We start from the raw sequence: 19,600 nt of genomic DNA, 5'->3' as shown, positions 1-19,600 counted from the left end.
ATCCCCACTCTGCAGCCCATCGATCAGCTGCTGCCCAAGGGCTTTTATCAAAGGGGAGCTGGGGGTGCAAAGAGGAGCTGCTGAATTAGGAAAGGCCAGGACTGACTCTACCTGCCTGTACCCCCTCCTGCCTTATCCAAAAGGCAGCGGAGCTGCAGGGAAGCCTGGGCAGCATCCCAGCACCAGCAGCATCCCTGTGGGTCACCCCCTGGCAGGTCACCCCTAGAAATGCTCCTCAGCCTCCCTTCTCCAGTGCCAATGCCCCAGGGAGCCCCATTTCTGGCAGTAGCAGGATGGCCACGCTCCGTCCCCACCATGGGCACCCTGAACCCAGAGGTGTGCAGCACCCACTGACACCCTAGAGGTGGAAAGCAGCCTCAGGGAGACATTTTTGGGGGTGTTGGGATGGGGATGCCTGGTCAAGGGCTTCCTTGGGAGCACACCTGTGTCTCCGGTAGGTTGATGCACCCCCAGCCCCGTGTCCCCAGCACTGGGAGTTACCAGAGCGTTCCTCAGTCCCAGTCGGGCTTGTTGGAGGCAAGGGGTGAGTGGGGGGCGTGGGGGGCCGGCAAGGGGGAGGAGCGGCTCTGTGGCCTCTGTTATTGATTGCTTCATAGCCAAAGGTCAGCGGTGAGCACGCAAGGACGGGGAGGAGGGAGGCGGGTGGCTCTGGGCTGCGAGGGGCTGGGGGACAAGTGCCAGCCGGGGGGAGCACAGGGCACTATGGGGAGCCTGACGTGGGTTGCCCTTGCACAGCCACCCACTGGCCACAGATCCCCATTGTGCCTCAGTTTCCCCAGCAGCAGCTCAGGAGGCGAGGCTGTGGCTGTGCCGTGTCGCCAGCGCCCTGGGCTGTGCTGGGGGCTGCAGGGGGACCAGTGTTGGTGGGAGGGAGGTGGGTGATGTGGGGCTGGAGGAGGTGTGTGTGTGCCTGTGGGATGGGCAGGGAGTGGGCTCAGCTCTCCCCGATGGACACTCGGAGGCTGGTCTCTACCTTCCCGATGGGCAGGTGGTGATGGTGACAATGCTGGGAGACGGCGCTGGAGCCACAACTCCCATAACACCATTCCCAGTGCCCTTCAGCTTCCCGGGACCAGCCCCTCACAGGCTCTGCAGCACAGTGAGGGCAGCAGACCCAATCTCTGACCCATGTGCCTAGGATCTGTGCATCCCCCGGGCCTCATCCTGCTGGGACAGGACCTGGCCGCCCCCAGGCAGCACCGCGCTGCCTGCACAGGGGTCTGCGATGCCAAACTGGGCAGCAGCGCCGGCACGGGGCTCCGGCAGAGCTCTGCCTGCCCTCGGCGCGGCTGTGCCGGGAGAGGGAAGATTTACAGGCTGTCATAGCCAGGGCCAGAGGTCAGCAGGGGTCAGAAAGTCCATTTCGGAGAGGTCACTGTCCACTTCTTTCAATCTAATGAAGCCATTATTTGTGAAAGCGGCCGCTTTGCTGGCTATTCCCTTGAAGCCGAGCAGGGCACAGCGACCGGCTCTGAAAGAACAGGAAGGAGTCCCCTTCCCTTTCACATTTGCCATTCAACAGGCCCCAAAAAACAAATACACCACACACAGAAATATGACATGGGACTGTCACCGCTGCAGGGCTGTGTCACCGGGGCCGGGGGAGATGAGGTTGAGAGGTAAAGAGAAGCCGCCTGGAAGCGCCATGCTCAGGGATGTGACTGTGTCGCTTGGATGGAAAGTCACTGAGGACAGGCAGAAATTGGGGGATGCTGAGAAACTTGCTGCTAAGTTTAAATAGAATAGAGTGTCGCTAGAGGTTGCCAGTCCCTTCCCTCACTCAGGAAGGGGCTGGCGGGAGGAAACTGGTGCACGGTGATGGATTGTTTCTGAAGGATTCATTTTGGAGAAAGCAAGGGCTGATTCCTCACCACATCCTTCCCCCGCACCTCTGCCCACCTCCCACCCCACTGCAGGGAGTCCTGCCTGTGCAGGGACACTGTCCCCAGGCTGTGTGGGTGCTGGCATCAAGGTGTCTCCTCTGGGGACGGAAGGGACAAAGCCATTTCTCAGGGCTACTCTACAAACCTTGGCCTCAGCGCCAGGAACTTGCTCAGGTGCTTCTTATCCCCCATGAGCGGGCTGGGGTCGCTCGTGGGGTTGTTTGCAGAAGCCTGGGAGTGAAATACACAGGCAGCCAACTGCGCCCTCCCCAAATCCCAGGTGAAAGGAGGCAAAGGGAGAAGGAGATGGGCTGGAAGGAGGGGTGAACCGAGAGAAAGGAGCGACCTGGAGGGTTCTCCTGCAAGTCTTGGGGTTTTTTTCCCCTCTTCTTTCCTCCTGCAAACAAGAGGAGGAGAATAAACGCGACCCGCGGCCCTGGCCCTCGCTGGCCAGGAGAGGGGGCCAGATGCGCCCCGGCTCCCGCAGCCCCGGGACGGTCCCGCAGCGCATCCGCTCCCCGGGAGGGCTGCGGGTGCCGGCAGGGGGAGGGGGAGCGGGAAGGTGAGCACATGTGAACACCACCGTCGTTTCCCTCTTGCCAAAACTGTCCCCAGCCCGGCGTCCCCTCCCGTTCCTGCTGGAGCAGGAGGGGGATCCCTGGAAGCCCCCGCCAGACCCTGTGCTCCTCTGGTGCAGACGCGGGACTGCTCCTCGGCTTTAGGGACTTGACTCAAGACTGATGTTGTGAACAAGAGACCAGGGGAGTTTTCTCCCCGCGCCCCCATCTATCCCCGTTAAAACGAGCATAAAGATGAGGTGACACCCTGTGAATGTCACAGAATTATTAATGCTGCTGCAGGCTCCTTCTGCTCCACCCGAGCCCCATGGGACCCTGGTTCACCTCCGCCGCGGGAGATGGCAGAGCCCTGGGGGGGTGGCAGTGGGGGCAGGTTTGGGGACATCTCTTCCCCAGTCTCGGCCGCCTCCTCCCGAAGGCTCATCCCTCTCCCTGCCCTCGGGGTACCCATGCAAAAACCACCCTCCTCTTCCTCCTCCACCCTCACCCTGGGCCCGCGGGTGGGGTCTGTGGGACTGCTCGGCTCTGCAGGGAAGTGGCAACGCGGAGCCCCCGGGTGTGGGGAGTCTTGGTGTGGGGTGTGCGGGGCAGGAGGAGGAGAAGGGCAGGAGGAGGAGAATGGGCAAGAAGAGGAGGAAGGGCAGGAGGAAGAAGGCAGCTCCCAGGACCCTGGACAGGGGCGCGCATTCAGCACCACGGCCAGCGCCGGCGGCCCTGGGGGCTTCGTGCGTGGCCGCCCCACGCGGGACGTTACCGGCAGCACCGGGCCGGGCCGAGGGGACCCTCCGGGTGGCACCACGGTCCCCAGCGCGCCCAACCGCCGCACGGTGCCACACCCCCTCTCCGCTCAATGGCACCACGCGAGAGGCGTCCCGCGTGGGACAGCCGCGCTCAGTTCAAATGTCCCCCCGGCTCATCCCTGCGGCGGGGGACGGGGGTCACTGTCATCTCCCCCCAGTTTGGGGGCGGTGGCGGGGGCTCCCCTCACGCACACCCCACAGCGCCCGGGAGGGGCGGCGGGCGGCGCTGTGCCCCCACGGGCCGGGGCATTGTCCGCCCGCCGGAAATGGAGCCGCTGGTCACTCGCCCTTTGTTCCCGCCCGGCCCAGGGGGCGACGGGTCCCCCCGCCCCCGCCGCGCCCCCCCCCGGCACCGGCACCGCCTCGGCACCGCTCCGCCGCCGGCAGGAGGGCGGCCTGTGCCGCCGGGCCGGAGGGACACGGCCACGGGGGGGACACGGCCACGGGGGTGCACGCCCCACTCGCGGGACATGGGTTGAGGCTGAGGGCGCAGGAAGATCCCGGTGTCCCGGAAAACCGGCCGTCCCCTGCCCCAATTCCCTCGCCCCGCCGCGTCCCGGGGGCCGTGGCTCGCAGGTGGCTCCGCTCACGGGGACAGCTGCGGGGGGGGCGCGGGGAAACGACGTGGAAATTCTCCCCGATCCTCGGGGGTCCCACCTCCCCCCACCCCCGGGGGTCACGTCTTCCCTTGACAGGTGGCCTCGCCCCTAAGCAGGGGGGGTGGTCAACCCACCACCCCCCCAAATCCCTCTCGGAATGTTTCGCTATTACCGGGGGGGGCGTTAATTAGGATCACGTGGGGGTAGGATGGAGGAGCGGGGCCCGGCGCCCCTCGGCCCCGCGGGTGGGTCCTGGGGGGGGGGGCGGGGGCTGCTATTGTCTGCGAGAATTTGGGAGCCTTTGAAAAAACCCTCCCGCTCCCTCCCACCCCTATTGTTGGAGTGAAGATGGAGTCAAACCTCTCCCGGCTCCCTCCCGGCGGGGTCTAAGCTGGGGTTTTTTGTTGGTTGTTTTTTTTCTCTCTCTTTTTTTTTTGGCCGGTCTGATCCCCTCAAAGCTGGCCGAGGAGGAGGAGGGAGGAGGCGGTAACAGCCACAACTCGGAATTTGCAAGCGAGTGTCGGGATGGGGTCTGTTTCCAACCAGCAGTTTGCAGGTTAAGTTATATTATTGTCGCAGCCCGCCTCGGCTCCGCGATTATTAATAACGACGGCTGAGCCCGGCCGGGGGGCGCAGGGACCCCCCCCCCCGCCCAGCGCCGGCCCCCCCAGCCCCGCTGCGCCCCAGCAGCGCGGCCGGGCCCGGCGCGGTCCCGCTCCCCCGCTGCAGCTCTTTGGGGGGCTCGGGGTGGGGGGTGATTTATATATTTACACACCCCCCCCCCCATCCAGCCTCAGGATGAGCCCAGAAGTTTGGGGCCGGTGGCGGCTGCTGGGGTTGTTTGGGAGCGGGAGGGTCCCCGTGCAGCGGGGGGGATGCTGACGGCAGGGGAGACACTTTCTCCAGCGTGGCTTGCTGGGGACAGGGGGATTTCGGGTTGGTATTTTGGGGAATTTTTTTCCCTTTTTTTGTGTTTTTTGTATTTTTTTCATTTTTGCCATTTTTTCCTTTTTTTTTTTTGTTTGTTTGTTGTTCATGTTTTTGACGGGAGAACGGATTTAGGGCCCCCACTCCACGCAGCGCCCGGGTCGTGCCGGCAGGAGCTGCCTTCACTTCCCGGTCTCCCGGGGTGATCCCCGCGCACACGTGGAGGCAGCGCTGCCCGCTCCGCTCGGCTTTTTGGGGACCGTTGGGATTTTGGTGTGATTTTTGTGGGCTTTTTTTCGTTGTTTGATTCGGGGTTTTTTTGTTTGTTTATTTTTGTTTGGTTTGGTTGATTATTTTCTTTTTTTAAATTAATTTTCGAGCCTGGGGAACCTCGGCAGGATTTGGGGCTCCTGCCGCAGGCTGCCCGGCTGGGTGCGGGCTGGCTGGGCCGGGGGGTCACAGCTCCCCCAGCCTCCCGGCTCAGCCGCTCGGTGGGTCTCTCCCCAGGTGAGAAGCCGGGCGAGGAGCCCGTCGGAGACTCGCCCAAGGCCGAGAACGAGTCCCAGCCCCTGCACGGCTCCGGCATCTGCAAGTGGTTCAACGTCCGCATGGGCTTCGGCTTCCTCTCCATGACCGCCAAGGGCGGCGCAACCCTGGACTCGCCCGTCGATGTCTTCGTGCACCAGGTACGGGGCCGAATCCTGCGTGGGGCTTTGGGGAGAAAAGGAGGCGCAGCCCTTAGCATGCCCCTGGGAGGACGCGACATGGGATGGGGATCCCCACCGCTCCCCACATCCCAGCCCAGCATCATCCCACGGGAGCCGGAATCCCCCAGGCTCGTTTCCCGTTGCGAGGCGGGTGGCGAAGGGCAGCCCCGGGCTCCTCTCCGGGGACCGGCCCTGTAAGCTGATCCCCGGGCGATTTCATTTTCCCATCATGGTTCCCTGGGGAGCCAGGGATCACGGATCCAGGGGAGCAGGTGCCCACGGGATATGTCAGAGCAGGGATGCTGCTCACCCCACAGAGGGACCCGGGGAAGAGCTGGTTTTCCTTCAGGGACCAGGTTCTGGGAGCTCTGAGCCACGTAGGGATGCAGGGTTGGGCTTGCCCCAGATGTAGCTCATCCCCAGGTGAGGGAAATCTCTGTCCTGTCCCCTTGTTTCGGTTGCGGCTGGCACAAAAACCTGCGGGGTCACATATGTGCCCTAATGGATTCGGTACGATAGTGACAGTCTCGTGTCCGGATTTGACCCGCACACACCTTGCTGAGGGGGAAGCCCCACGCGTGTCGGTGATCTTGTGCTGAGCGAAGTTGTGGATTTGGGGCTGCGGCTGCTTGAACCCACCCGGTTGGCAGGGGAGGATCTGCTGGGGGACCCCATTTAGGGGCTGGTGTTTGGAGATGGTGCCCAAAATGAGGGCAGGAGCTGGGATGGAGATGTGGGGCTCAGCACCGACTGCTGTGTAAAGGGCTGGGTGTGATGAGTGTGCCCTGTGTCCCCACATGGCCAGGGAGCAAAGTGACCACAACTAAAGAGGTATTGGGGTCTCTGGAGCAAACATGAGCGATTTGGTGGGTACAGTTGGGAGCAGCCGTGCAGGATTTGGTGATGCCAGCTCCAGGGAGGCCCTGGACCAGCCAGCTTCACTGGCTGTCACTCACCATGGGCCCAAACCCTCCAAAATCGGGGTCTGTCCCATGAAGGAGCTGAGCTGGGGTACAGGACGGAGCTGCAGGGGGGTCTCTCAGCCCCTGCCCACGAGGCTGTGGCTGCTCCAGGCAGGGCTCTGCAGGTTTGGCAAGTGAGTGATGATCAGCGGAGAACAAATCCCTTCTCCTTTGGCTGCGGTGTGGTGAAAATGCCTTGGTAGGAGCTACCGTCCCAGGCCAGAAACACTGCTGAGTTTGGAGGCAACAGCTCCCAATCAGCTGGGGAAAACTGAGATTCTGGTGCTTCAGTGGCAGCAAATGGGTCTTTGCATCTCAATGTAGCACAGCGGGACCCAGTGCCCATGTGGGGAAGCCTCCCGCCCTCCCTCCCTTTTTCCTGGGGTTTATTGCCCCCAGACTGGTTTCCTGATTGCTCTCGCTCGCATTCCTGCAGAAAAAGAGAATCAAGCGGGGTGTCTCTGTCGGGAGCATCCCAGTGCTCGGGGAGTTCTGCAGGTCCCTGCGACCTGCGTTCCGGGGCTGGGGGAGCCACGGGGTCCCGTGCGCAGGGTTTGCTGTGTTCGGGCGGTACGGTGAATGCTGGGTAAAAACGGGCTGTTTTGGGCAGCAGAGGGGCAGCGTGTATTTGTGTCAGTCCCCGCTGCAGCTAAGGGCTCCCGGTGCCGGGCTTTGCACCACCAGAAGCGGGTGGCTTTGGGCTGGTGCCTGATCTTTCTCCCTCCGGGTCAGTCTTTCCCCTCCTGCCCCGCTCGCAGGCGGCACAAAGTCACCGCTCGCCTGCAGCGAAACAGCCGGGGCTGGTGCCGGTGGCTTTGCCACCACGGGGCGTCCCGGCAGCTGCACAGCCCCATCTCCTCCTTGGAGAAGGACTGAACTCCCTCTCTCCCTACTTTTGGGGAACGGGCTCTTTTCCCGATGCTCCCCCCAACCTGGTGCTTCCTGAGAGCCCCTACCAGCTCCGCTACCCAGGGAGGGGTCAGGTCTGGGAGGGCAAAAGCCGTCACTGATGGGGGACGATGACACACGGGGCTCAGGATGCTGTTCCAGGCACCCAACGCCAGCACCCCAAACTAGCCTTTGGGGTTTAACACCCCAGAGCCCCCCATAACTCACGCCTTCCTCTCTTCATTTACATATGTGAATGATGACCCACAGGAAGTAATTGTGGGAGAAAGAAGGGAATTGGCCTCTTTAGATCTATTAAATCACTTTATTACAGGAACCAGGTCTGAATGGCCCTTCTCTGCAGGGAGCGCGTCTCCATCTCCCTCTCCCTTTATCTGATCACAAAGAGATTAAAATCTCGGCAGGACAGGAGACTAACAGGGCTCCTCGGGGCTGCCTTTCCCTCGCATTGTGAGCTAAAAATGAGGCATTTGGGTTCAAACGCCTCCCCTGGACACTGGAGATGGATTCGCTTGGGGGCTGTGAGGAGACAGGGGAGATGAAGCAGGGAGAAGCAGAGCAGGTTGTCCCCGGGGAGGTGAGGGGCCGAGCAGCACCCGTGAAAGGTTGGGGGTCTGGGGGTGGCAGAAACCAGGCTGGTGCTGGGAAAGACCCCAAAGCTGCGTTTGGTCCCCTGGGCTCGCACCGCAGCTCTGGGCATCACTCACGGGGGTGTGGGGAAGGCAAAAGCCAACCAGCCTAAATCCTTGATGAAAGCAATGTTAGTTGGGGGTTTTTTGTTCCTTCTTGTGATTTTGGCAAGAACACTGAGAGCCCGTGGCTGCCGTGGCCATGGGACATTTGGTGGCACCTCGGTGACACGGTCACACGTGTCCTTGCGGGGACATAAGGCTGTACCCGTGGTTAGACCCACTGGGGCTGGGATGTGGCGTTCCTTGAGTGCCCAGGGCGGTGTGGGCACAGCGGGGCTCCAGTCCCCCGTGGTCCTCTGGGTGCTGCCGTCCCCAGGAGCCTGGGGGGGGCTGATGGAGGGGACAGGGCGGAGGGTGATGACAGCTGCCACTCGGCCATGGGTTTCGGCTGAGCCACCCTGGGCTGTCCCGCACTCGTGCTGTCCTGAAAGATGCCAGCGTGACGTGGGGGCTCAAAAGAAAATACAACCCCAAAACACGTGTTTAGAGGCAGCTCCATCCCTGAGTGTGTAGCAGAGCAAAGGCACAAGGGAGGATTTCTCCGTCGGGGAGCAGGGTCCTGCCTTGCAGGGTCCCCCCATGGGGCAGCGGGGCAGGATCCGGCCATGGGATGCAGTTTGTGCAGAGCTGGGGGGGCAGTGGGGCGAACGGGGACCTGCTCAGAGCAGTGAGTGAGTCCATTGGTTCTGTGATGCTCCTGGAGGCACAGGACATATCTGATATCTCACGTTTACTCCTTTCTCATGTGCACCATCGCTCCTGCGTTCGCTCTGCAGGACCTGGGAGCCCTGAAGTTATGTGTGGTAGGGAAGCGTCTTCACCCTACACTTCTCAAAGTGTGTCCCTGGGGAAGGAAGTTTTTGGGGTAGAAATGCAGGCTGACATCTCTGCTTTCGGGAGGCAGGGGAGACGCAATTTTTTTGTTATTATTCTTTTTTAAAATAACTGCTGGAATAAAATCATATCGCACCGCTTGTGCGCCGCGTCCTGATGGCAGAGAGTGGAAGAGAGCGGCTTTATTCCACCCCTGAAGCTCCCTCAAGATGCACACACACACAAAAAAAGCCTCCTGTCTCTGTGTAAAGATTAACTGATGGCTGCAGGCACATCCCTTCCCCCAGCTCCCCCTCTCCGCCCCAGGGCAGGGAGAGAAAACACCCTTAAATGGTCTCCCAGATAAAACAGCCCAAATGAATGGGATTGCGCCTGTTGGAGCCGGGAAGGGCCGGGATGGAGCCGCTACCTTGGCGACCCCCGTCCCTGCTCCCCCCAGCTCCGGTGTTTCCTTTTCCCTGTTTACTTGGTCCTAAGAGTAAGTGGGTTGAAGCTGAAATCAGCCAGGGAAGGTGTGTGCTGCTGCCCCCGCTTTAAGACGGGACTATGAAATTAATATGCAGCAGCTAATCCTAATTAGCTGCCCCCTGGGAAGCGCAGGAGGGTTTTGGAACCCTCAGAGTGGGGAAAAATCCAGCTGAAGGAGTGGGGATTTAGGGCAGGTAGTTGATGGATTAAACTCTGTGGCACATGCTTTTTTTTTCCTTTCCAGAATTAGTGTATAATTTTGCTGGTTTACGGTGGGAAATTAAGAGCAAGCATAGTCAATTTGGCAGGAAAGCGGCTGTGCCCCAGAAAACCGGGCACCAGCCCCTGCCCACCGGTTTATTCCCGGTACAGGAGCAGAGGAAGGGGCTGCTCGGAGCCCGCTGTGCTGAACCTGAGCCCTGAGGGGCTGCTCCCCCTGCGATGTGCGTGTCCCCCCACGATGGGTCCTCGGGTGTCATGGGGTGACAAAAGTGTCCAGGGCACGTGTGGCTCCGTGGGTTGTTGCATCAACCGCAGCAGCTGGAGGGTCCATCTTTCCTGGCCCCTGTGGCCATTTCCCCTGCACAAGTGGGGGAAACTGAGGCACGGGCACTGCCTGCAGTGGAGCTGTGCTGCCCGAAACGCTCTGAGCGGAGTTTGGCATCGCCGCTCGTGCTCCCGCAGCCCAGCATCCCAAAATGACTTGTTTTCGGAGGGATTTAAGTGTAAGCGGCTGCAATGCTGTGGAGCGGGTAGGAGGCGAGGTGCAGCGGCTGCTCCGCCCCAGGCCCCTCCGGACACAAAGATGGTTTGATTGAGTGGCCAGGGCTGGCTGGGAATAAACGTCCCCTTGTGTCGCTGGGGAGGCCGCGGGGACAATGGTGACCCCGGGGCCGGCTGAGCCCCTCCGGAGCCCGGCGGGGCGGGGGTGAACCAGTGGCCGGATTTGGGGAGCAGTGGCCAGATTTGGGGTGCTCCACGGTGTCACCCCTCCGGGAGGGGACGCAGGTCTAGCGTGGGGTCTGTGATGAGGGATGAAGAGGAGGGATGAAGGCAGCCACGTGCAGGTGGGGAAGGGGTGAGGGTGGGGGGCAGCGCTCGGCCGCTCATGTGCTGTGTCTTTGTTTGCCGTAAATAACCACGGAGCTGCCAGGGTGCCGGGTGGTAGGGGGATGCAGAGGTGCCCCCCATGCTGCCTGGCAAAAGGGGGGGCCTGACAGGCCATAGGCAGCTTGGGAGACGTGGTGCCAGCTCTGCTGCTGTTCCTTGTCCCACTGGTTAACCCTGGATCCTAATGACAACGAATGAAATCCTTGCCCTAGGATATACTTTTAAACAGTTTTATTCTGAGGATGGCAACACTTTGTGGTCCCAAGCCCCCTGGTACCAAAACCATCCTCCCCCAAGACCAACCCCTGAGCTCAGCCCTGGACCCAAACCGCAGCACCCAACAAGGGCCGTCTGTCCGTCTGTCCCGCGGCGGGCGAGCTGGGCGCAGAGCTGATGCGCAGAGGGGCTGCAGGGGGTCAGAGGGGCCTCGGCCATGCCGACCACCCTTCCTCCCCCCACCGTGGCCTGGAACTCCTGGAATTTGGGCAGCGGGAGCACGGCCGCCGCCGGCCCTTTGTTCTCGCTGGCCGGTGGCTCCCGGCCCCGGCCCTCCCCTGCGCTCCCCCATCCCCAGCATCCCCGGCTCGCTCCAATCCCCCCTTCCTCTCTTTATTTTTTTGGGGGGGGTGTGTGTGTGTGGAGGCCTGGGAAGGCTCGGGCTTTGTGTGTGGTGTGGGACGGGGGCTCTGGGCCCCTTCCTTTCAGATGCAGGAGGTATGCAGCTAATTCAATGGGCTGCAGTTTGATTACCTATCTGATAACAGAGGAATGCCAGCAATGTGTGTGTTTTGGGAAGGGGGCAGGGGGGGGATGCGCAGGGGCCACCAGCCACTCTGCAGCCTCACATCAAAAGGTTGCGGTGGGGGGGGAGAGCTGGGGGTGCCCTGGTCTCTTCTCCCCCCCCAACTTCCCTGGGGAGAGGGCGTTTCCTTTGGCCTTTTGGCGGAGGGGGCCGGGAGGTGGTTGTCATCCTCACCCGCTCCTGGAAAATAAATCGCTTCCCCCCACCCCATCATGTTGCGGCAGCTTCTGCCTCAGCCCTCCTCTTCCTCGAGAAATTTGGGTAATGGATGGATCATGGGGGGACAGAGCTGGACCCCAGCACTTTGGTTGCCTACAGGTGGTGATGCCCAAGGCACGGGCTGAGCTGGGGGGCATTGGGGTCCCCCCATCACGGCTTGGCTTTGTCCCAAAGCTTGGGGCCATGTGCCTGGGAGTTTTCATCTCTGCAGTGTAAACACAGCTGAGGCTGTAAACACCCCCGATAAAGAGGATGTCTGGCTCTCGTCCCCCTGCCGCGGAGTGATGCTCGCCATAGAGTAATTAATGCTCACCATGGAGTGATGCTCATCATAGAGTAATTAATGCTCACCACGGAGTGATGCTCACCATAGAGTAATTAATGCTCACCATGGAGTGATGCTTACCATGGAGTAATTAATGCTCACCATGGAGTGATGCTCCTTGCCCCCAAAAAGCTGCAGCTGCTGCTGGAGGGGGGTAAATTCACCATCCACGGCAGCCTCATCACCCAAACCACCTCACAGAGGGGTTTGAGAGGGACCATGGGGTGGCACGTTGGGGACGGGGCAGGGTTAGTGGCCAGCCATGAGGTGCCAAGGCTGAGCTGCGCACCTCCTGTGTTGTGCTGGCAGCTGCTATGGACACAGAGCTTGGTTGATGCTCAGCATCCTCCCAGCGATGCTCAGCACCAGGGGAAAGCTGACGTGGGGCTGGGGAGCAGCCTCTGGCTGTTGTGCTGAGCACAGGAGGGTGTTTACCAGCGGAGGGTGGTGATGGGACTGCCCAGATCGGCCCTGGATGGGCTGAGGTTGCTGTGAGACTCTGTCACATCCTTTATCTCACTGCGGACCTTGTTGCTCATGGTTTGCTCACCCTTTTGGGAGCAGCAGCAGGTCAGAGCGCAGGTGGTCCCATCTGGACCGCCCTGCACCCCATCCCCACAGGCAAGTGGGCTGGGTGAGTGTGGGTGACTTGGCTCATCCCCAGGGCACAGAAAGGGCAGAAAAGTTGCAGAAACAGGGGCCTTGAGGACTGTTCCTTGAGCTTTGCCACATTCCCACTTCCCTCATGTGCCCACAGACACACACGGGTCCTGCTGAAAAAAATTCACTCCTAAAAACCAACAGCTCCATTTCCTCCCTCTTGTAAAAACAGAGATGGGGTGTTTCCTCGTGGGTCCTGTGGGGTGGGACAGGAGAACCGACCGTGCCCGCCCGTCCACGGGCAGCGTGCACACGGGATCGCGCTGTGGGAAGAACGGGCGACCGCGGCCCCACGTGATGGGAACTGGCCGGGCCATGAATGGGAGAGATGCTCCATTCATAAATGCAGGTCCTACTGCAGCCTTGGCGCCGGCTTTGCTGGGAATCCCCAGCCCGCGGGAGCTGCTCCTCCCTCTGCCTGCAAATCCCCCTTAACTCTTTGCTCACGCTCGTTTGGGCTGCGCTAATGAAGCCGAGCGAAAGCGCTGCTGTGAATCACGGTCCTGCTCACAGGGGGCAAGAGATGACGGCTACACCGCCCATCTCAGCTCCTCGGGAATTGGTTCGGCTCAAAAGGACGGAGCTTGTAAAAGTGGTGTGGGTTTTTCTGTCATCTCACAAACCCAATCCCGAGTCTGAACTCCCAGCTTTGATTGCACAGTGATGAGTGATGTGGTGATCCTGGGCAGGACAGGAGATGCTCCCAGGACCAAATGGCTGCTTAATTAAGTACTGGGGGTGTTTAAAGGGCTTGAATCGAGGTGAGCTGCAGTGCGGGGGGTGGCTGGGACCCTGGGGTGACAGTGCCACCTCCCAGCCTCCTGGTCCTGCTGCGGGTCCTGCGTGAGCAGGGTTTCCTGTGCCTCTGCAAAGCCTCAAGATCCTTTTGTCTTCTAAAAGAGATATTTTGGGTCTCCCATTGAGCATCCCCAGGCTGGGGTGGCATGAAGTGCAGGGGCAGTTCTCACTCCCCAGCCCGGGGTGTCAGTGGCAGAAAAGGGCTGTTTCGCAGTGCTGAGAACCAGCGTTTTGCAGCAAATACTGCTGAAATTGGGTCAGCGCTGGCTCTGCTGGCCCTTGCTTGCCAAACCCATGAGCCCCATTCCGCCAGCTGCCCCATATCACTGAAGTCTCAAATCTTTGGGGAGATGAAGGTGCCTGGAGGAGCTTGGTCCCCAATGTCTGTCCCCTCACACGGAGCAGGCACAGGGGGACGCTGGCAGCCATGGGAGGTGTCTGCGGGGCTGGGGGTTGTGTGAACACCCCATCTCAGTGCTGCCCCCCGTCCTTTCCCTGTTCCACCCCAGAGCAAGCTCCACATGGAAGGTTTCCGCAGCCTGAAGGAGGGAGAAGCTGTCGAGTTCACCTTCAAGAAGTCATCCAAAGGTTTGGAGTCCATCCGGGTGACCGGCCCAGGGGGCGTCTTCTGCATCGGCAGCGAGAGGAGACCCAAGGGCAAGAGCCTGCAGAAACGCAGATCGAAAGGAGACCGGTAAGGTGTGGCTGGGGCTGATCCAGGACAGGGCCCGAGCCCGCGGCGTGGGGACGGGCTGGGGGCCGCGGGGCGGGCAGCGACCCTTCCTCGGGGAAAGCGGCTTCCTGGGGCGGTTAATGAGCGGCAGATGCAGTTTGGTGGGGAAAGGGCAGCAAAGCAGGAGCGAAGGGGCAGAGGTCAGGGACACCCCTCGTGTGGGGGAGCCGCCCTGGGCAGGGCTAATTTTCTCAGAGATAAAAACCCTTCCTTGTGGGAAGGAAACGGCCGGACGTCCTGGCAGCGTCTCCCACGGTGAGGCTGGGAGCCCCGGGGCGAGTTTCTGGCCAGCCCTTCATCCCTCCCGTCCTCTCCATCCTCTCCATCACGGCTGCCCAGGGATGCCTCATCCTGGCTCTCCCAGTGGATGCTGCGCTCCCCACCTGGCTCTTTTCACAAGTGGGTTTTAAAATGGGTTGTAAAGGAATTGGGAAGGAAAAGGAAAGAGCAAAGGGTTGTCATCGTCCTAGAGAGATGCAGGATTTAAAATGGACACAAGGCAGCTCCCTCTGCCCACGTGGCTCTGGTGGGAAGGTGGCACACGGGACAAGTGCTAAAAGCTGTAAGAAAAGCCACTTTTGGGGTTGTCCCGACACTGATGGCCACAGTCCCTGCAACCGTTCTCCTGGCTGTCAGTTGTCCCATTGCCTGTTCCTGCTCTGCCCAGGCTCTTGGTGCACAGGGCCGGCTGCAGGGTCTGTGGACACAGGAGCCAGAGGGGTTGCAGCCCCCAGCGCCCGGGTTTGTGTCCCCCCGTGCGTCGGTTCGGTGCAGGGGCTTGCTGCCATCTCCTGGGTACCAGCAGCACCGCTGAGCCAGGTCCAGACTGGCCGTGCTGGAGCTGGGGGTCTGAGGGGACCAAACCCACCAGCCGCCCCCAAACACCGGACTCCACACCCCTGCAGAGGCCGGGCCATGTTGAGCTCCTCATGACAAGAAAGACCTGGAGGTGCTGGAGCGAGTTCAGAAAAGGGCAACACAGCAAGTGACAGGAGGAGAGGAAACGGCCTCAGGTTGCGCCAGGGGAGGTTGAGGTTGGATTTAGGAACAGTTTCTTCCCCAAAGGGCTGTGGGGCATTGGAACAGGCTGCCCAGGGCAGTGCTGGAGCCACCAGCCCTGGAGGGCTGGACAGACGGACTTGAGGTTCTCAGGACATGGGGCAGTGCTGAGGTGGGGGACAGTTGGACTCAATGATCTCCTTTCCAACCAAAATGATTCTATGATTTTAAGCCCAGCTCTGGCTGTGAAGCCAGATGAGTCCCAGGCACATCCACAGCAACATCCCACCTCATTTTATTTCTCCTCCCTGAATCTCTTTTCCTCCCCGCTCTGGCAGATGCTACAACTGTGGGGGGCTGGACCACCACGCCAAGGAGTGCAAGCTCCCGCCGCAGCCCAAGAAATGTCACTTCTGCCAGAGCATCAGCCACATGGTTGCCAACTGCCCCGCGAAAGCACAGCAGTCCCCCAGCTCCCAGGGCAAACCCGCCTACTTCCGAGAGGAGGAGGACATGCACGGCTCGGCCCTGCTCCCCGAAACCCGGGAATGATGGTGGGTGACAGGGAGGAGGGGGCGTCCACCGGGATGAAAAGGCTTTGGCAAGGCAACGGGCAGGCAGGGAGGGCAGGGTGAAGGGCTCGGGGAGGGACGGCGGCAGCACTAACAGTGGGGACCCAGCGTTGGGACAGAAAGGTCCTGCCGCAGTGTCCCTGCACGGAGCTCATGTCCCCAGCGTGCGAAAAGCCCTGCTATGATTGGGATGGCTCCTTCCAAAAGTAGGAGGAAGCAGCACGCAACACACCTTGAAAAAATACTCATATTTGATTATTTTCCAAAACGAAGCCAGTAATGCCTCTGGGAGGAGGAGCGGAGAAGCAGCACCTCTGGGATTCGCTTATGGATCCTTGTTCTCCTGAGCTTCAAACAGGCTCCGGCACAGCCTGGGTGAGCTGCGGGGACCTGCCCGGAGCCCGTCCCGGCCCTCTGTGCCCCACGGAGCGGGGACGAGACGGACAAGGGGGGCAGGCTGGCTGCAGAGCGCTGGGGAGATGCCCGTGGGCCGGCCCCACGGTTCCTCTGCCCCTCGCAGCTTCTCACTCGCAGGTCGGTGCGAGGATTCGCAGGTTTTTCCTGTGGTCGCTCCGTTGCTGAAAGCAGCAAAGCCCAGGTTTGGAAGGACACGGGGCACCTCTCAGGGCTGGGCTAACGCTTCAGGGCTGCGAGCCGAGGCTTGGGGAGAGCAGGTCAAAAGAAAACCACTTTATTTTTCAAATGATTTTTCCCCTAAGGCTTCCCAAGTGCCAGCCCAGAGAGCACAAGGTGTTTCCTGCAGCCAGCTCTTCCCCTCTATGGCTTCTCCTGCCTCCGAAACGCGGAGCCGGGGAGCGCGAGGGCTTCACGAGCAGAAATGCTCCTGGCTGAGCCTTGGGAGCTGGACACGGGGCAGAACCGGCTCCCGGGGGTGTTGCTGGCAGCGTTTCCCACCCGGGGCTCACGCAGATCCAGACTCCCCAGGTCTGCAAATCAAACCCACGCAGGACAAAGAACATGCACGTTTCGGCTCCTCCTGCCCATCCCACGCTCCAGAAACATCCCCAGGGGCACAAAAAGAGGGTCCCTGGGGCGTTAGCAGCTGCTGCCCTCCCTCCCCACCAGCCCCCCAAGTCTTGCCTTTATTTATTGGCCCCGGTGACAGCCCTTCTCCGGGGCAGCCCCCCCGCCCGTGCCGAAGCCAAGGCCAAGTGAAACCTGCACTAGGACGTGCGTGAATGACGTATCTTTGGGTTTATTTGTTGTCTTTGTTTTGTTTTCTTTTTTTTTTTTTTTTTTTTTAATATAAATATTCTGGGTTTGTATTTTTGTATATTTTAATCTTTAAGGAAAAAAAAGAAAAAAAGAGAGAGAGAAAGGACATAATTCCTGCAACTTATTCTCAGGTATTCGAGCAATCTCAGGGATAAAACGCCTCTGTAGCCCAGTGCTGGACAGAGAGGAGGGTTTTTCTAACAGCACAAAGATGTGACAAAGTTTGTATTGGAAGCGTAGATCTACCTCACTGGATGTTCTCTAGGTGGACTGACGTGTCATCAGGCTTTTCAGTTGTGGTTTTCGGTATGTTTGGGCTTTGTTTTCTTTTTATCTGTATTTTAATAGTCTCTTTCCCTTCTCCACTGGACTGAGGAGGAGTGTGGGTCTGTAGACCCGTGTGCGGGGAGGGAGCAGCCAGGCGGTGCCACGGGCAGGGGACAGCTGCTAGAGCCCACTTCGGCTTCCCAAAATCCAGATCCGCTCCCAGCCCGGTGGCGTTCGAGGACTGTCCTCCATTTCTCTCTCCTGCTCACGCTCCCACGTCCCCTGCCCGCCGTCCCGGTGGGAACGCTCCAGTCGGCCCCGTGTCCCCTGTCGCTGGGATGTCACACGGGCTGTGGGCGGGAAGCCAGGATGGGGGTCCCAGCCCCTTCAGGGGGACACGGCAAGAGCTGAGGTTGTTGGGAGGCTGAGGGTCACCCTCAATCCCTGTCCTCTGGCAAGGGGACCCCCTGGGATAAGGGATCCGGCGCCAAGATGGACCCAAGTCCAAGGGAGGTGCAGCTGCTCCATCTTTCTCCTCCCTTCCTGGCTTTTTCCCCCCAAATGTCGGCTGGGAAACTCCAAATCCCTGCTTTTGGGGCATTAACACCTCAACACTCCACTTTGCATCCCCAGGCGGCCGGCTGGAGCCCTCCTGAGGAGACGCATCGGGACGTGGGCACGGCTTCTGCTGGTTTTTAGGTAGCGATAGCTTTAGATGTAGAGCAGGGCTGGAACAGACGGGGAGCATCATCTCCATCCTCACCAACGGGCATCACCGGGGGGGGATTTTTGAGGATGCTGGAGCCCCATGACCCCTCTGGGGCTTCTCTCTGTCCTACAAGACGCAATTTCGGGGGGATGGAGAGCGGCTCCCCCGCCGCCTTCCCGCCCTGCTCCGGTAGTTTTTAGGTGAGGTGGTGGTCTCTTCTTGGGAGGGAGGGGGGAAAGACTTTTTAGTTCTCGACTAGAGACGGGAATCTATACAAAACTGCTTCAGGAAAACGGCTTTTTGCCTGAACGGGGTAAATGCAATAGAGCGTCTAAGCCTGGGCCTCGGTCCCACTGCTGTGTTGCGGGGGGGCTGTTGGCCTTTCCCTGGTGCCTCAGTTGTGCTGGGAAACTGCTGCCCCCCCTAATTCTTGTATCTGTCTTGAAGAATCATGTAGGACCTTCCCCCCCTCTCACCCCCAGTTTAATGGCTTGGTGATTTGTTTTCTGCTAGATGTCTAGTGTGTGTAAATACCTCTGTAAATCTTTCCAGTTTCTCTCAGTATTCTCCTTGATTATTGTTTACAAAAGTAAGAGGAAAAAAAAAGGAAAAAAAAGATGAAAAATAGCCAAAGCATCTAATAGGTTATGGACCAGGGAGACGGGATCTTCTCTGGGTACTCTGCCTTGCAACTCAGTGTGGGGATACGAGCTCTGTAACCATCCCTGTCCTAGGCTAAAGCAAATGGCTTAGAGAATCACTCAGGTGTCCCCCGGGGCCAGCGTGGACCCGGGATCCAAGAAAACAGGGATTTTTATCTGTAAACGGAAGCCACGTTGGAGAAGATGGGATTGACTCACATCTTCTCGTTGCGTTTGCCACTGTGGTTCTTCCCGTGTCTTGCCAATAATTAATTAAACTGCTGCATCATCACCCACCCTGCCCATGCTCGGCGCTGGGCACTATGCATTACGGGACGGTGCATCGCAGGCGGACGAGGCCGCTCGGGGTCCTGCTGTGGGGCGGGAGGGTTTGAATGTATAAGGAAAAGCCGCGTGTCTCTCATGAGGGGGCGTCTGCCCCGGCGCGAAAGCCTGGAGTCACAGCATTGTGTACGAGGAGACGGAAGAATGTAATCCATGTTTACTGCTAGCAACCAAAGCTTGTGTGTGTCAAACTCGGGGAATCTTTATGAAGTGGGTGGGAGGGAGGGAAGAACTGGGGGGGTGTGTGTGGCTCAGGGGTTACCCCGAGTTGTGCGTCCCAAAGAGATTTTCCTGCGGGAGTCCCTGCGGTGAGACCCTCAGTTCCTGTTCCTGGAGGCTTTTCCCCCCCTCTTTATTATTATTTTTTTTTTAATTTGTTTTTTTGTACCAACTATGTAAAATGTGATCGTTTGCTTTTATTTTCTTTTCTGGAAAAACAAAAAAAAAATAAAGACCATTGGCAATGGCTGCTGGTGATGTCCTGTGTGTGGTTGCTCTGGTTTTTATTCTCCCCTGGGACTGAGAAGCCCAGACCCCAAATGGGCAGGTGGGGGGAGTGCTGGGAACTGGGGTACCCGATAACCAGCCCAGCCGTGCTATTAGCCCCAAAACCACCCTGACCTCACTACCAGCCTGTGGCACCTCACTGCACCCCACAGATCCCCATGACCTCCCCGGCTCCACCATCCCGAGTGAGTTGAGGGAAGGGAACAGAGCTGGTGAGGGGCTGGAGCACAAGTGTGATGGAGACTGAGGGACCTGAGGGTTCAGCTGGAGAACAGGAGCTGAGGGGAGACCTTCTGA

General features: G+C 59.8%; 1 protein-coding gene across 1 annotated transcript; it reads left to right on the top strand.

Moving 5' to 3' along the window:
- Positions 1-4,062: 4,062 nt before the first annotated feature.
- LIN28A (lin-28 homolog A) lies at positions 4,063-15,578 on the top strand (the record flags this gene model as incomplete). Its single annotated transcript, XM_080357417.1, has 4 exons — positions 4,063-4,437; positions 5,316-5,494; positions 13,804-13,988; positions 15,365-15,578. Exons 1-4 carry the CDS (start codon positions 4,407-4,409, stop codon positions 15,576-15,578), a joined length of 609 nt encoding a protein of 202 aa, XP_080213543.1. The 5' UTR covers positions 4,063-4,406.
- Between the last annotated feature and the right edge of the window lie 4,022 nt (positions 15,579-19,600).

The sequence above is a fragment of the Nesoenas mayeri genome, assembly GCF_963082525.1.
Source record: "Nesoenas mayeri genome assembly, chromosome: 21".
Taxonomy (NCBI): domain Eukaryota; kingdom Metazoa; phylum Chordata; class Aves; order Columbiformes; family Columbidae; genus Nesoenas; species Nesoenas mayeri.
Note: the sequence above shows the minus strand (reverse complement) of the source record. Positions and strands in the feature narration are given on the sequence as shown.